This window comes from Asterias amurensis, chromosome 2 (genome assembly GCF_032118995.1).
Source record: "Asterias amurensis chromosome 2, ASM3211899v1".
Classification (NCBI taxonomy): domain Eukaryota; kingdom Metazoa; phylum Echinodermata; class Asteroidea; order Forcipulatida; family Asteriidae; genus Asterias; species Asterias amurensis.
The window spans coordinates 26,793,739-26,810,828 of record NC_092649.1 but is presented as its reverse complement, the minus strand read 5'-3'; the positions used below and the strand labels follow the sequence as shown (position 1 = coordinate 26,810,828).

General features: G+C 38.5%; 2 protein-coding genes across 3 annotated transcripts in view; one reads left to right on the top strand and one right to left on the bottom strand.

Moving 5' to 3' along the window:
- The window catches only part of LOC139954456 (synapsin-3-like), a 288,306-nt gene that overhangs the window by 67,238 nt on the left and 203,978 nt on the right, over positions 1-17,090 (bottom strand). The gene's annotated exons all lie outside the window — the stretch shown is intronic.
- Positions 461-7,667, top strand: LOC139954463 (metalloproteinase inhibitor 3-like). The gene is made up of 4 exons (XM_071954268.1): positions 461-704; positions 2,068-2,268; positions 3,490-3,614; positions 5,674-7,667. The coding sequence occupies exons 1-4, from the start codon at positions 578-580 to the stop codon at positions 5,944-5,946; spliced, it is 726 nt and encodes a 241-aa protein (XP_071810369.1). The 5' UTR covers positions 461-577; the 3' UTR covers positions 5,947-7,667.

The window sequence follows — 17,090 nt, the reverse complement described above, 5'->3', positions numbered from 1 at the left end:
ATTACCCACTCTAAGAAAACCACAACATCGTTTCTGATCGTCAAGACTTATTTACGGCTTACACACCCACAGAACTCAGCAGTGATCTGCGCCCTATGGCTGAGTTTCAGAAATACCGGAATATGCTTTTTAAAAAAAAGATCTGTCAGGCATCAAAACAATTTTGGGCGCAAGTGTATATTAGCCTCATCAAGTTATGCAACCCACGCATGAATGGAAATAAAAAAACAGTTCACACAGAGTGGAGAATGCTAGGATTAAATTAAGTCCACAGGACATAAGAAATTGCTGTTCTACTCTCTGCATCACACCCCTTTGGACAGCACACCTGTGTAACTGACTTAATAGAGTGGGCGTCTTTTTTTTTTTAAACAGGGTGTAAGTTTTAGTAATGTAACATCCATCCAATACAAATAAAACGAGCTGGAAACTTTCAACTTATGACACAAGTTTCAAATCAGGTGAGTGGTTGACATTCCAGTGAGAAAAAAATAAACACCAAACCAAAACCCCACACTTGAAGTCTGTAAAAGTGTTTCTATCAGAAGGCTGTGGTTTCGACGAGTCACTACACGCAATGGATACGCGCGGCAACTCCGTTACCTTGTTCGTCTGTATATTTCTGACTGTCTGCATTTCGTTGGTACTGAGTTGCACCTGTCAGAAGAGACATCCCCAGCAGCACGTATGCGACGCTGATTTCGGTAAGTATTTTATTTTATCTAACACAACTTCATTCTCTTGATCTTTAGCAGGTCTTTCATTATGATGAGGAGCACAATAAATCTGCTTAGGCAGTGGACACTATTAGTAATTGTCAAAGACTAGTCTTCATGGTTGGTGTATCTCAACATATGCATAAAATAACAAACCTGTGAAAATTTGAGCTCAATTGGTCGTTGAAGTTGCGAGATAATAATGAAAGAAAAAAACACCCTTGTAACACGAAGTTGTGTGCTTTCTGATGCTTGACTTCGGGACCTCAAATTCTAAACTTGAGGTCTCGAAATCAAATTCGTGGAAAATTACTTCTTTCTCGTAAACTATGGCACTTCAGAGGGAGCCGTTTCTCACAATGTTTTATACTATCAACCTCTCCCCATTACTCATTACTATGTAAGGTTTTATGCTAATAATTATTTTGAGTAATTACCAATAGTGTCCACTGCCTTTAAAGCACCTCTTTAATTGGTCTAAACAGACCTTCATATGCTTCCATGTGTTTTCTATACGTTAATACAAGAGTTTGTTTTGCACTTTTAAAAAAGATTTTTGTGTGGTAAGGCAGCTTCTCTAGCAATGCAATGGTTATGGGTTCGAATTGCAACCGAGTTTGCTTGTGGATTTTTTTTACAGAACCTGGGAAAATAAAGAGTACACAGTGCTTTATACACATCAGTGTATAAATGGGGAGCAAATATGTCAAAGGAGGAAGAATAATCTCAAATAGGGGCTAGGAATACACAATCTGAGAAGTGTACGTTACTCTCACATTCAAACTTTGGACATATAAAACCTGATATCTTTATACATGTAACAGCATTACTAGCTCTGAAGTGAACCGTTTCTCAAAATGCTTTATGTTATCAAATGATGCTACATGTATGTAGGCTTTTAACTAAAGGTTTTTATTGCCTATAATTTTAAGAGTGACTACCAAACGTATCCAGACCTGATACTTCACAGAGGCAACAAAGGTGATAGACCCTTGCCATGAAATGTGTAAATTGCACTAACGTTTTGGTTGGCAAAATGAGGGAACTTCGCGCTGTTTTGTATACAGCTATGGGTGGGTGACGCAGACGCGATTGCGCGTCTGCTTAGTGCACAACTCTATGGTGTTTGCCAACCAACAGGGTCTGTACGCATGCGTGAATGTAATTAGCATATTTCATGGGAAGGTGCATTGCCTCGATGCCCTTGAAATGCCACAGTAGAAATGTACAACTTCCTCATGGTGCCCTTTACCAAGGAGAAAATGCCTTGGTGCCCTTGCCCTTTCAAAATCGAAGCATACACAGGCCTGAGTATATGCCTTCCCCTTAATTTCATCCTCTGCAATTGCAGTGATCAGAGGCACAGTATTGGGGCGATCGAGGCTCCCTGTGGAAGGGTATGCAGGGCAGTACGAGTACCGCATCCAAGTACAGAAGACCTTCAAAGGAAGGGAGTACGGGATAGGAGAAGAAGCTAAGCTCATCACGCCTTCCTCAGAGGCATTGTGTGGGCTACCAATGCTCAGGGACGGACAAACATATGCCATCACAGGTTAGTTGATCAACTTTATGAAATGTAATGTGTTTGGTCAAACCAAAGATTATAGAGTGGCGCAAGGCACAAGATGCGGAACTGAAGCTTTATCTATTGTTGGAACATGAAATACGCAAGGGCGCCATTTCAGCAAGTGAATGTTTTGTTTCCCATTGATAGGAATGGTCATTGTCTGCACTGATCTGCACTGATCTACTGTTGTATCAAAAGAGTTACTTGCTGAAATGGCGTCCAGTGGGATTTCACATTCCAGCCCGAGTTCCGTATCTTGCGCCTTGCAGCGCTCTATAATCTTTGGTCAAACTTCTCAAAAACCTACATATATGACATGTAGCTCTGGTGTTTCTGCTCAGCAGAGTGTGGATTCAAGTCCCGGTTGTGGCACTTGTGTCCTTAAGTAAAACTAACTGCATCCTTCGAGCGTATAGTAGTTTAAAGTCACCTGGAAGTGGTATTTTTTCAAAAAGCTTTTGTCACTAATATATGTGTTTTGATGAGTGGAATGTGAATAAACAGTTAACTAAGGTTTTAAAAAATCAGTTCTTATGTTATTTACAAATTTAAGAGTAGACCTCGACCCGAGAGGGCGTTGTTTGTGGCGTCAATCGAGGCAGACTTTGCCTGTAATGCGTAGAGTAAACACAATTGCAAAGTACATGTACGGACCAAATCGTGAGTTTGTACGTTTCAACGAAAAAAAAGTTGTTTTTTCCGGCAATGCCGACCAGGTGTATTGCTGCTGAATGCAGAAAAACACTTTTTGAAATGTACCAACTCACAACTTGGACGTACATGTACTTTGCACGTGTGTTTACCATACGCATTGCAGGCAAAGTCTGCCTCGATTGACGTCACAAAAGGGGTAGGCGGAGTCAGACCCCCAAACAACTTTATATATTTTTTAAACATATAAACATATAAATCGTGACAAACAATTACTAAAAAAAAAGTTTTATTGTTCGTAAGCATATACTCTTATGTTTGAAAGAAAAAAAATTCTATTTCCAGGTGACTTTAAGTGTGTAATGCACGTAAAGGAATCCAGTTCGATTGTTGTAAACAAAAGTGGTTCCGATGATGCAACAAACAGCACCTTGTAAACCACAATGGTGCTATAAAAAAATAAGTCTCATACTTTGCACTCTAGTACACCTTTAAAGTGCTATATAAGAATCTAGTGTTATTTTGTAATCGATTGTTGATCTGATTTCATCTCAGGAAAGCTACGAGATGACCAGCTGCAGATTAGCGTTTGCGACTGGGTACCGGAGTGGGAGTCCGTAACTCGATCGCAGCGTCAAGGACTTAAACATTTGTATCAACGATACTGCAGCAAATGCCCGGTAAGACACTAAACAAGTTTTTTAAATTTTTTTCATATTTTTTTTTAGAAGAGGTTGTATCATCAATTGTTTTTTTAACAACTTTGAATAACAAACTGTACCTGGCAAACTCTACCTGGCAAGTAGATACACACATGATGTTACCACAAACCAAATATATACTGATTTCTCACCATGCAATGCCTCAAATCATATATATATTTTTGAATAAAATCATCAAATTAATAGCAAACTATAATTCTGGATTGAACATTCTTTTTGTTTTACTAAACAAAGACTTGAACCTGTGACCTCCAGGTTCAAGTGCACAGCTCTAGAGAAGTCATTCATAAACAAAATGTTTTGTTTGTTTGTGTTGGTTTTTAAAATTCAAAGAGGTTGTAGCATCAATGGGAGACTTTTAGACAGTCTTGCGCGTGCTCAGACCTACGAGCGCAGTAATGAGCATGTGTGCGCATGCTCGGAACCGCAAAAAGAACCGTTATAGTTGCTGCCGCCAGCGCATCAAAAGTGTCCTATTGGATCATTTAACTAAAGTAGTAATACATATTGCAGGCATGCAACTGCCCATTGGAAAAACAAAAAAAAAAGGAAATTTTTTGAAGGCACAAGGCAAGTGCGGAGCGAGGCAGCCGAAACGCCACGGGACATGAGACCCACAATGGTACCCTAGAAAATGTTGAGGTTTATTATGCTCTGAGGTGCATTGTTAGCATGTACTAGGCTTATTTTACATTATTGCAGTTGTACATTGTTGTTGCCAGGCATATACTGGGATTAATATTGTGGGCAAATGTTTTTCCAAGAGTAGTTCATTTAGTGATCCATCAAACTATGATACCTATGCCACATTAGCTGCTGTACAATTATGTGACAGTTGACGTCAACTGTGACGATCTCTTGATTCAAAACAATTACTTCTCAAGGGAGAACAAAACTTCCTTAATTTGATCACCACTAATTAAATGTTTCTAGTCCAATGGTCCATGTCAATTACGACAACGAGAATACTTGATTTTCAGTCTGATTTGCGTGATTAGTTTTCTAATTATTTCTGATGAATTACATCATATGTTTTTAATTGAGTTATAGTGGACAGCTTTAATTATGAGTAATTAAGTAAGAAACAAAGACAATAAATTATTGCATTATTAGGTGACTCAGAGGACCCTCAACCATAAAGAACTGGTTCAAAAATACTTCAGGAACATCTTGGAACTCGCTTACAATCTGAGAATAATACGTTTCTCAGAATGTCATTTGTAATATCTCTTTTTAAAAAGATTTGGGGGGTTGAACAAAGAATTGACTAGAGTGGGATTCGAACCAACGACCCAACGTGCCAGCGCTCTACCAACTGAGCTATCTAGCCCTATATTGGCGGTGTCCCTATTTTGTCCATATCTTTGTTCGGGGGTGCCAGTCAGAAGTCATACAACTGTTAACTGCAGTGTAGCCAGGGATCACACCCAAATTACGATACAACCTGGGAAGCGGCATCCAGGGGGTCACCTTAAGGGGATGCGATTTTTTGTTTCAGATATCAATATAAACCACCAGGGAAACTGACTGGGTAAATTTTGAAATGATTTTGGGGTTGAACAAAGAACTGACTAGAGTGGGATTCGAACCCCCCAAAAAATACAGAAAATTGAAGGGAATAATTTCTCGCAATGTTTAACATTATCCAGATCTGCAGTGCTTCTTACCACAATACAATTTTTACAGTCACTTTTTGTTAACATAATTCCAAAGGTATACCCTCCCTTTAACGGAGTAAAAAAGAAAAAAAACTAGAATATGTTTACACAATGAAAAAAAAATTAAAAGCCCAGAGGTTAAAAAGAATGTTACAGGCTTGATGGATTGTAGATTAAGTCATTTGACAACTTGACTGCAATAAACTCGCCAATGTGAAGCAACATAAACAAACCACAAAATGTTATCGCCACTTTCCGCAAATTGGTCACTGGGTTTTTCTTATTAAAAAAACAAGAATGGTATCACTAATAAAATCAATCTTTAAAACAATTTTCATTGTTTTGTTTTTTTAACGCAGATACGAATCAGCAGCCCCGCTCGCTCGCTTTCCCAAGGACCACTGGACTCTTTCCGGGGGTGTTTCTACAATCCCTTCGCTCCCTACCGCCACAAAGTGGAGGATTGCGAGGGGGCATACTCAAGCTGCGTGAGAAATCCCGAAGGTGGATGCAACTGGCTCACTACCAGTAGCTACAAAGAATGTCACGAGGAACGCCAGAAAAAGATAAAATCCGCCAAGAGAGAACAGAAAACTGGCGCAAAGAGGCTTGATAACGGTGTCAGCTGGTAACCAGATGTTTGGCACAAGAGACTATGGCTTCAAAATAGTATTTAATAATAAAGGAAACAGATCATGAATATAGAAACAAATTCTTTGGAAAAACTTCCTATTTATGTAAACTTCAGTGCTGTGCTAGACCAATTTTAGTGGTGGGCTTTAGATCCAATTTAGTCCACCAAGGGCAGATCAACAAAATTATTCATGTTTAGATATGGGACCATCATTGCTGAAGTGCAATCTGTGGGAAGTCTGTGCTGGGCAGAACAGTGTAATTTGCTGAAAGTGCTGGGCAAAACTTGCTGGTTCTGGGCAGGACCGCCCGGCCCTGGCACCACCAACCGTGGCTACAACACTGGTAACGTTGACGACCTCTAAATCCTTAAAAATTTTCTTGAATTTATCTGATGGTTTTCTTGTTACCTGTTGGTCTTTCTTGTTGATGTATTTCATAATTTATGTATTTCTTCCCCCGTGTTATATATAAGTATCTGCTGAATCTGTCTGCAAGTCTAGAGAATACACTTGGCTGTAGTTGTTGTACATTTTTGTTTCAGTCAAACTTATAATTTAACAAATTTATTAAACCCGCAAATAATGTTGGAGGCATTTTTGATGAGTTCTAGATAAGGAAAATGTGAACAGGTTTAGTGACAATAGTCTTGGTTCCAAGATACAGACCTGAAAATCTAACTGATATCTAAAATGATCGCCACAAGAGGGTGCTATCATTCCTGTAGTGGTTTGATAACAAGATAGCGGTTACAGGAATTATAGCCAACTCTAGCGGAGCACAACACTTGAGCGTCTTGGAACCAAGAACAAGTTAGTAATGGCCGAGGAGTTAGGCATGGTCTTTCAGTGGATGGGAGTAACTAACTAGCTGTAAATACAATAAACATAGCGCGCAATATAAAGTTATATAATATATAACTAAAAGTATTTAATGCATCTTAAAATAAAAGGTGCCAACTTTTTTAGAGGGTTAACTCAATGTATAAAGACCAAAGTGAGATCTATAGTTCTATGAAGAATTGTGTAGTAATAATAATAATAATAATAATAATAAAAATAATATCGAAGTCTTATCGTATCTACCAAACAAGGTACTCAAGGCGCTGAGTGTATACAAACTTTCAGAATAGGTAATTGCAGTGATGAATTTTGAAACCCAATTATTTAGCACCTTATAAGGGTTTACAAGGTGCTACGACGCATACAGCAGCCACAGCCAGGAATACCGGGGCGAACCTCTTCTCTTATCGATAACTGCACTGTTTTTGTTTACATGCGTTACACAACACATGGGACCAACAGCTTTACGTCCCATCCGAAGGACGAAGCAATGGTTAAGTGCCTTGCATATAATGGTTTACCTTGATTCAATCAATTGATCCAATAAATTTGTGCATTTGTGCAAATATATTTTCACTGCGACCATGTATTTTTGTAACCTGTATAACACATGTACTGAGCAACAACAAATGTCTTAATTAAATGTAAAACAAAATTAACTCAAAAAAAGTCTCGTTATTTTTTTTAACCATTTTTCCTCCTCAATTTCTTTAAACAAAATTGTAAATGCTATGAGTTAAAGTTGAGTTTTGGGTAACTTACTTGACCAAAGGTAACAATGAGGGCGCTGTTCCATTCCAACATTGAGTCGATGATGTATTCAACTACAGTGTTCTGTGTTCAGGCCCTTTCACTCAACAGACCACCAGGCAATACAAGTGAGCCCTCTGTTGGTGGCACAACAATTAGGGTTAAAGCTATGGTTTTACCTGTGTGTGTATCTGGGGTTTTCCTTCCTGCATACTAACTATTATGTTCTACATTGGGGCCGGCGTTGGGCATATTTCATGAGTCTTTGTCTGGACAGCTGGTCTTTGACAATTACCAGTAGTTTCCAGTGTCTTTAAGTTTCCTTCATACTCACAAAGACAAATAAGATAACACTTCTCTAACGTGCCTTAAAACTTGTTAAAATAGAAACGGTTATAAGTGCATTTTAAACTGTGTCAAGAACTGATTTTTTTTTCTCATTTTGATTCTGGTCTTGTTTAAAGAAGTAAATAAACACTCTGATGATCACTCTAGTAAATATTTAGACCCGAGGGGCTTGTGGATTTCCCCCACAGGACCGAGCCCTTAATTACCCTCATGCGCCACATCTTGATCTTTTTTATTCGGATAATAAATGACTTTTTGAATTGTGTAGCATGCAACAAAAGATGTAGCAATTACATGCACAGTAGAGCTGGACCTTGAAAGTCCGATAAAAGAGTTATACCAAAGTCTCCGGAAAGACTTATAATAGTAATAGTGTCATAACAAAGTCTTCAAAGTCTGAAGTAAAAAGGAATCCCACAACAAACTCAAGTACCCGCCCACCCCTGGGAACTGTGTGGTCGTCCTCCCACTATGGTTCATTGTGACATCACAGATGTTTGATGCCCATATATGGTCGTTCCAGTCATTGGAACCAGAGAACCTGCTGGGTATGCAGTGAGTGACCTTTTAGGCAAAGTGTGACGTCAAAGGGACATTGGATATGGGGACTAAAAAGGGTGACCTTTTGGGCTCGAGACTGTTTTTGTGGTTTTGCCGGTAGAAAAAAAAAAAACACCCTTGGAGAATTTATAAACTAGCAAGAAATTCCTCAAATTACACGCATGTTTTCTTTGGAATTAACTTGATTTGCTGTAAATGTCATACTCCACAGATTGTGAACGGCTTAAGCCAGTCTATAATTTTGGTTCAAAAATGGTAGAATAGGGCCTACATGTGTTAAACCATAGAGCAAGTTAAACTGAAAGCCTAAGGGCCTTCAGACGCTACAACTAATAATCCTGAAAATAAAGTCATTTTAAAATTAAAATAAAATCCTGCCAAGACATTCAATCAGACTTAAAATTTGTGCATTGAGTAAAAAAGCAACTACTATCAAGACAAACAAAAGGTTCTGGGCCAATAATAACAACTTTCAAGTGACGTCTAAAAGTAACAAAAACAAACAAAATTTGTTCAAAATTTGTTTCAAAGAGGATTTGAACTTTCAGGTTTCTTATAACCCTTGAAAGTCATTTTAAGCTGCAAGAAAGAGCTGGGAAAGCTTCGAGTAAACATCATAAAGTTATCTCCTGAGAAATCTTAGTTTTACTTTAAATAACGCACTTGTCAACCAATTAGAAGTTGTCGGCACTTTGAACGAAAAACCCTTACTTCCCCCAGCAGCCTTTTCACATTTTACAAAGCCACAACATTTTCCTGAAAACTTATGCCATTCCGGATATTCTCTAATCCTGTCTGGACCCTCACACCGTCGGAGTGCGCCAGGTAGCATTTGTCAAGACCATGCCATGATTTGGGGTTTAAAGGGAAGGTATAATGCTTGGTAATCACTCGTAAAGTTAATGGAAATAAAAACTTTGGTTAAAAGCCTACGGCAGCTTTTGATAGTATAAGGCACTTTGAGAAACATTTCAATTTGAAGTAATGCGCTTATGGAAAAAGGAATCGGTTTGATGGTCAGTAACGCTCACGCTCTTCTCATATTTGGTATTCTTACGAGGGGTTTTCAGGATAAAATGTGAAAATTTTGGGAAAAAATTCTTTCCACAGGATTATTGTACACATCTAGATTTATATGGGATTAAAACAATCAAACCGGCCACAAAAACCAAATGTATACTTTTCCTTTAAATCTGCAACGTGCTTTCCCGCGACCATTCTCTATAGTTTCCAGGTTTAGTGAAGATTTGTTGGTACAGCTGTTAAGCGGTAGAAGTGTGGAGTTAGTCATTCAAAAGTAGACACGCACGAGTTACCAGAAACGTCCTTGTATACCACAAGATGGATCGACATATTGATTAAGAACAATTTACGCTATAGTGAAAATCTCAGCTACTTTCGCCTACTTTTCTGCCAGTTTCACCTGCTAGCAGGGCTCAATTTCGTAAAGCCTGTAGTGTAAGCAACAACAAAACCTCGCTAAGCACAGAATAGTATTGCTGAAAGGCGGGATAAAAACTTAAGCATAAAAGAAGATTCAGATGATTGATTACAAATTTATGAAGTATGAGTAAAGTCTAAGGAATCTGTTGCTCCTCTTAAAAGTAACAATTTTGTTTACATTTATTTCTCAGGGGTGGGGTGGGGGGGGGCAATCATAGAGTATCACTATGACTTGGTACACAACTTTCTAGAAAATGAAACATCATAACCCAAAGTTTGCTCAGCAATCTGGTTGAAATGAAGGGAATCAGGGGGCTTAGGTTGGCTAAGTGGTTTCTATCTTTCCTAGCTTTTCTCCTCTGAGGGACCTAGGTTCGAATCCCGCCTTTGACCGAAGCATGGTTGAATCATGTTAAGGGAATAAGGCTGCCTTGGTTGTTTCTTTCCCTGCTTCCCCCCCCCCCCCTGTAGACCCTAGTTTGAATCCCGCCTGTAACCAGAGCGTGGTTGAACCACATTCAGGGGAGTAAGGCTGCCTCAGTGGTTGCTTTCCCTGAACCCCCCTCTTTAATCAGGGGTGACACAAACAAACGGATAAGTACCTGGTCAGTTTCCCTCTTTTCTTTACAACTTTCTTTAACATATCTTACTTCATCAACAGATTCAAATACAAGCAGGTGGAACCCTGTCAATATAAAAACCACATCACTTCAAAATTATGGCCAACTGTTTGATTTTTTTTCATTCTTCAGATTAACAGGATACTCTTTGACGCCAAACTTAATAATTGTCATTGTCATAAGAATTGACATCGTCTCGAGTAAACAAGCTTCACTGGCTCACACAAAACTCCTCCCAAATTGATTCTTTCCCCCTTGTTTTTGTCAGCAGGCTGTTCAGATTGGTCCAACTTAGTAAACACTCACACCCAGGGTCATTACCTGTCATATTTGATCCGCGTTGCCAAGCTGTGAGATTACTAGCTCCGAATCTTACATCACTAGACTCCAACCCACACATAAACACCCCCTCTGACAGGGCTCCATTTAATATAACATGATTGATGACCGAGTATTGTTTTTGCACTCCAGGAATGCTCCAGTGCCAATTTCGGCTCAATTTTCATCAGGGAAAATTAATCCAGGCAATTTGACAACATTTTGGGCTAGGTTGACCAAGGCTAGAAAGTGCAATAAAAATTCTTTAGGTACGTCATTAAAGGGGAACTTAACAAACTTGTTGTAATGTGAACCAAGTGTATGTATGAACATGGATTCGAACGGCATCTAGCTACCGGGCAATCTCAGTAGTCTAGTTGGTAAGACACTGCTCTAGAATTGCAAGGGTCGTGGGTTCGAATCCCACCCGAGTAGTATGCCTGTGTTATTATTTCACAGGACTCAGGAAACTACTAAGTATACAGTGCTAACACACATCAGTCTACGGGTAACAAAAACAAAATCAATATTCTTTATCCCCGATGTAAATTTAACATCTATTACAAGTGTCCGTCAACGTAATAACAAAATTTTAAAAACGCAAACATGCACTCAGTGAATAAAATACATCTAAGCAGACACAGGGACCCTTCTCAGTAAACTGGTGAGTCCATTCTTTTCTTTTTTTTCAGAAGCAATACTAAGGTCAAAGTTCTTCAAGTATCAAAGACCAGGACTTGAACCTAAACTCTGCTGATCAGAAACACCAGCGCTGGAGTCCAACGCGCTTGACCGCTCGGCCAGAACACAACCACATGTCTAAAAATTTATCAAGATTAACAACAATCTAAACAAGATTAAAAGGAACACGCTCGGACGAGTTGGTCTACATTAAAAGCGTTTGTAACCGTTTGTTATTAAATGCACATGGTTGGAAAGATGTTTAAAAAGTAGAATACAATGATCCACACAAATTTGCCTCGAAATTGCATGGTTTTCCTTTTGCTTTGCGAACTAACATGGTCGGCCATTTATGGGAGTGAAACATTTGACTCCCATTAGTGGCTGACCGTGTTAGTCGACAAGGTAAAAAGAAAACCACGCAATTTTGAGGCATATTTGTGTGGATCATTGTATTCTACTTTTTAAACATCTTTCTAACCACATGCATTTTATTACAAACGATTACAACTCGACTGTTCCTTAAACAACAATCTGCTTTGCTAATTGAAAAGTGTTTCACCTTTAAAACTTTGATCCTATAAGACATAACTTGATGCAATTATACGTTGATGACTTGCGTGACAAACTATAGGAAGTCCTTTCAGCATCTCCCGGTACAAGGAAAGGGTAAGTGCCATTTTTGAGAGGGGTGCAGGCAGGAGGGGCAAGCTGTCAATCCAACCAGTTTGCTAAATTTGAACCACAAGAAAAGTAGTTGATGCACTTTGGCCAAAACCTATTGAACCTGCCTGTGGCTCTATCCATTACAGGGATAGGTCGGTGGTCTAGTAGAAAGACATCTGCTCTAGCAATGCAAAGGTTATGGTTTCGAACCCCACCTGAGTGATTTGCCTGTGGAATATTTTTTACAGAACCTGGGGAAAGTATGGAGCGTACAGTGCTTAATGCACACCAGTGTAATGGGGGTAAAAGCAAATTATAACGAGTGACTATCCCCTTCTATTCCCTCCAAACAAAACAAAACTATGAAACATGTATTTATTTCTTAATGTCTTTCCAAAAAGGCTGGGCCACTGTACCATACAATTAAGTATAGCAGTAAGGGGAAGGTTGTTATTATTGTTGTTGTTGTTGTTGTTTTTGTTGTTTTTTGTGGTTTTTTTTTTTTTTTTTTTTTTTTTTTTTTGGGAGGGGGAGGGGTTCTAATTGGGCTAATTTTTCAATCCAACTACTTCAGTTTGACTATAATATGATTAAAAAGCATGTCATTTTGTTGGTGTTTTGTGTCAAAATGTCAACAGTGTGCTGTCCCTGAAGGTGGGGGGGGGGGGGGGGAGGGGGGATTGGTCCAACTTCCAGCATCCAACTCTTTCTCTACTTCCTACTCAAGCACTTCACAAAACTAGCAAGGGGTATACAACAGGACACAAGAATAATAACATATATTCGGCAGTGAGATTGCCAGCTGTGTTCACAAATACGCCTCATTGATGTCGGAGGGAAATGTGATAAATTGGGGGAGGATATAGGAATTTTACTTGAATGAAACCACAGGGAAAAAACCTGATGTCAGTCATCACAAGTGAAATTGACTGTTCTTGGCAAACTATCTCAGAATGTTCATCAAGGACCAGATATGAGTCAGTGTTACACCTTGGGGTAAAGGAAATAGTAAATGTTCATTAATGCTAAATCAGAGGACATTCAAATAAAGAAGGGACAAAAAAAGAGAGAATAAAAAGTTATTTGATTTAAAAATGTTAGTTTTTAGAAACAAATGTTGTACCAACTAATGTCAGGCAGTATAATTTCGCAACAATGTTGTATCAGTTTGAGATCGAAGGTGCAAGCAAATTCAAGAAATAAGAAAGAAAGAATCCTGTCAGCTTAATTCTTGACTTAAGTTTTGACTAAGAACCTTGAGATATATCCCAAATCTTTCGACATTATATCAAAGAAATTCAGTAACAAAAACTTGGGTTGAACTCGGAAATAATGACTAGAGCAGGACTTGAACCTGTAACTTGCAGACCAACTCAGCTTTGTAGGCGGTTTCACTACTTAGTCAATATCTTTGTTCGGGGTGTCAGTCAGAAGCCGTTCAACCTGTAAATGCTGTACCAACCAGGGATCGTATCACACCCAAGTCAAACAAAAACCTGCTGCCTGATCTTGAATCAACCAGACAACTTTTAGAACATTCGCCAATAAAAGTGCTCTGCATTGAGATGAACTATGCTATGCCATTCGAACTGCCTCTAGCAACCGGGCTAGTTCGGTGGTCTAATGGTAAGACATCTGCTCTAGCAATGCAAAAGTCGTGGGTTCGAATCCCACTTGAGTGATTTGCCTTTGGATTTGTTTTCACAGACCTTGGGAAAGCACTGATTACACAGTGCTTTTAATACGGATCACAGCTGGTGAAAAACAAGTTATGTGAGATGAACTATTAAAAAAAAGCAGAGTAATCAAGTGGACTTTTTGTATTTCTATATTAATTCCCCCACCCATCCCATTTCTTATGGCCATGTTTTCTAACACACAGATGACGTTGCACTTATCTTCCATTTTGACCAGCGCAGCAAGGTGTTGTTAAACACAACTTGTTGATTGATCAGCATTAGAGCACAATCACACCTTACAGGCACGAAAACAAAACAGGAGGTCCGATGTTAAAAAATAATTACCAAACTAGCCACTCACGTTCTCCCATAATATTATGCTTCAAGGGCTCCTTACTCTCAGTTAAAAAGGAACTACAATCCGATAAAGTTGTTAAAAAGATGGCTGATTTTTTTTAAAGAATATTTTCCAAAGGAAAGGAAGTACTGAAGATGGAAGAAGTCTAGACCTAATAAAAGACTTGGGAAAAACAGACAGTTAGTTCAATCACCCTTAAATGAAGTGCAATATTATTGACTAAACCGGTCATAGATTGGTTGGTGTCGATTTAACTCTGATTTATGGGCAAAATTAAAAAGAATAAGTTACAATAATAGTCACATGTGAGGTTTCATCTGAGTGCAACAGTCTACTTGTTGCCAAAACAGCAAAACCTGTCAGGTAATTTTACAAGAACGCACATCCATCTTTGTTTAACAAGGTGACTGCGAGTACAAACCACATCTCTGGCTGCACATGTTTTGGGGTGAAAAACTATCAAAACCATGATTACTTCGAAGGCAATCCTTTCTTAAACATAATTTATACAGCTGCAGTGCTGCTCACCAAGTAACTTTGTATGGCCATTTAAGTACATTACCAATTCATGACCCTCCTTTTAAACGTATTTATGGGGGGGGGGGAGAAAAGAAAAAGATTTGTGAAGTTATAAGCAGAGGTTAGCATTGATTCTCAAATTATTTTGATTTCACACAAATGTTCATGTGCTTTTAAGTGTTTGTGGAGCAATTAATACATTTAGAGCATTTGAGATGACAAAGTGTAATAAACTATAATGTAACAGCATTATAGTACCACAAAGTGTCGACTTGCTTTTTCAAAACTCCCGGTGTTTCCCTTTAAAGCAACTGGACATTTCTTTGGTCAGTGAACCCGACTTTTAAAACCGCTTAATGGTACTTATAGATATTTAACGCAGAATTAACCAAGAAAAACAGATTATTTAGGCTTAAAGGCTGCACACCCGTTTAGTAAAATACTTTCTTTATACTTGTCAAGGTAATGCAGGCTAAGTAGTTTATAAAGATTTCAACAACAACAAAAAATATGAAGACAGGGCCCTTAATTTGTTCGTTTTTTTCTAAAACAGATTTACATCTTTCAAAATCCTTTGTCCTTCGGATGGGAGGTAAAGCTGTTGGTCCTGTGAATTGTGTGATGCATGTAAAAAGGACCAGGGCCCAATTTTATAGAGCTGCTAAGCACACAAATTTGCTTAGCATGCAATTGTTGCCTTGATAAAAACCGAATTACCAAACAAACTTCCACATGATTTTCAGGATAAGCAAACAAAAGCTGAACACCAGTAATAAGCGATATGCAAGAAATGGAAGTTTGGTTGGTAATATTGTTTTTTTTGTGTTTTTTTTCAAGGAAGAAATTTCATGCTAAGCAAATTTTCGTGCTTAGCAGCTCCATGAAAAGTGGCCCAGGTATTGCTAGAGAATGGGTTTGCCCCAGTGGCGGTGTCTTCCGAGTGCACTGCAGCACCAAACCCTTAGAAGGTGCTTAATGGGTCTCATAATTTAAAAATTAAATGAAAAACCCGACGGCAAATGTTTATCTTTGTGCCATCAATACCTTATTTGTAGATTAGTGGGCTATATATAACCATATATAAAATTCTGGTAATATAGCAGGAAAATAATTTTTTTAAATTTATGAACAGACTAGCTTTTCACATCCGGATCCCCGGCTGAGTTTTCACAGATCACTTTTGTTGTATCTTTCCTCAAACTTTTGCCTATAAATCATCAACACATTGACAACAAAAAAACAATCAATCAGACAAGAATGTGCAGACGAGAAAACCATACCAAAATTAAGAATTTTCAAAACTGCTTTTTGGAGCATTCTTAAAAAAAAAAAACCCAAAACAGGTTAAAGCTTAAAGCTTTGAAGTACACACAAAGTTGAAATTTCAAGTTATTTTTGGCTTTCGATTTTGAATGGCACACCATACTAATTTGAATGCCAGTCAATTACATTACAATATAACATTTCATCAGAAAACATCTTCAGTTCAAACCAAATAGGCCTAACTGGTGCTATTCCAATTACAGCATCAAAGCACTTTGACCAAACACAACTTTAATGATATCTAAACACTTATTTTGAGTGGTTGCAAAGTGTTGATGTTAGTATAAATTTAGTACAAGTTTTATTTTATTTCAAATTAGGGAGAGGAATTGTCTATCTGTTTTGTGAGTTTAAAACTTAAATGCTTCAGCACAAAATTTTGGAAATGTGCATGGTTTTATTTACAGGAGACATATTTAGGATTACAGTGTAACAGAAAACATGTTTTTGTTATTAATATATCTAATAAAATAACACATAATCTGACCACATTGACTGGTTAGTATGTCCATGGTATGTCATGATGAACTTGGGGGAAAAACTTCACACGCAAAGACGGAATGTTCTCCAGACAACCCCAATGTTCTTTACAGAATTGTTTCAACCAATCATGTTTGACGCCGATGTGAGCGTGTGAGCGAATCATGCCAATATTAGGCTCTGATTGGCTGGACGGATGCTGGACACCAGGGGTCAAAACAGGTGTCCTCTTGAGGTCATCCAGGGTTTACTTGGGGTCATAGCTGCTGGGCGTAGTAGGCTACCATGGATACCGGTATGTGTCTCTAATCCCCCAATTCATGGAAACCAGTTAGATCTGGGTCTATATGATGAAATATGGACGGGAGACGCAATCCAAAAGCCACCTGGGTACGATCAGGCTTACAGTCTTAATTAAGATTTGGGGAAAGTGATTCACAGAATGCACACACCAAAATCTTCTGGATTTCCGGTAGTTCTTGTATTTCATGATCATTCTAGATTAGTAGTTAGGGTCACAAGCTTTAAATGGAGAGGAGATGGGACTGTCTGTCG

Coding starts and splice junctions, on each gene's coding strand:
- LOC139954463 (XM_071954268.1), top strand. CDS start 578: ATGGATACGCGCGGCAACTCCGTTACCTTGTTCGTCTGTATATTTCTG. Junction 705..2,067: donor CGTATGCGACGCTGATTTCG/GTAAGTATTTTA, acceptor CTGCAATTGCAG/TGATCAGAGGCACAGTATTG. Junction 2,269..3,489: donor ACAAACATATGCCATCACAG/GTTAGTTGATCA, acceptor ATTTCATCTCAG/GAAAGCTACGAGATGACCAG.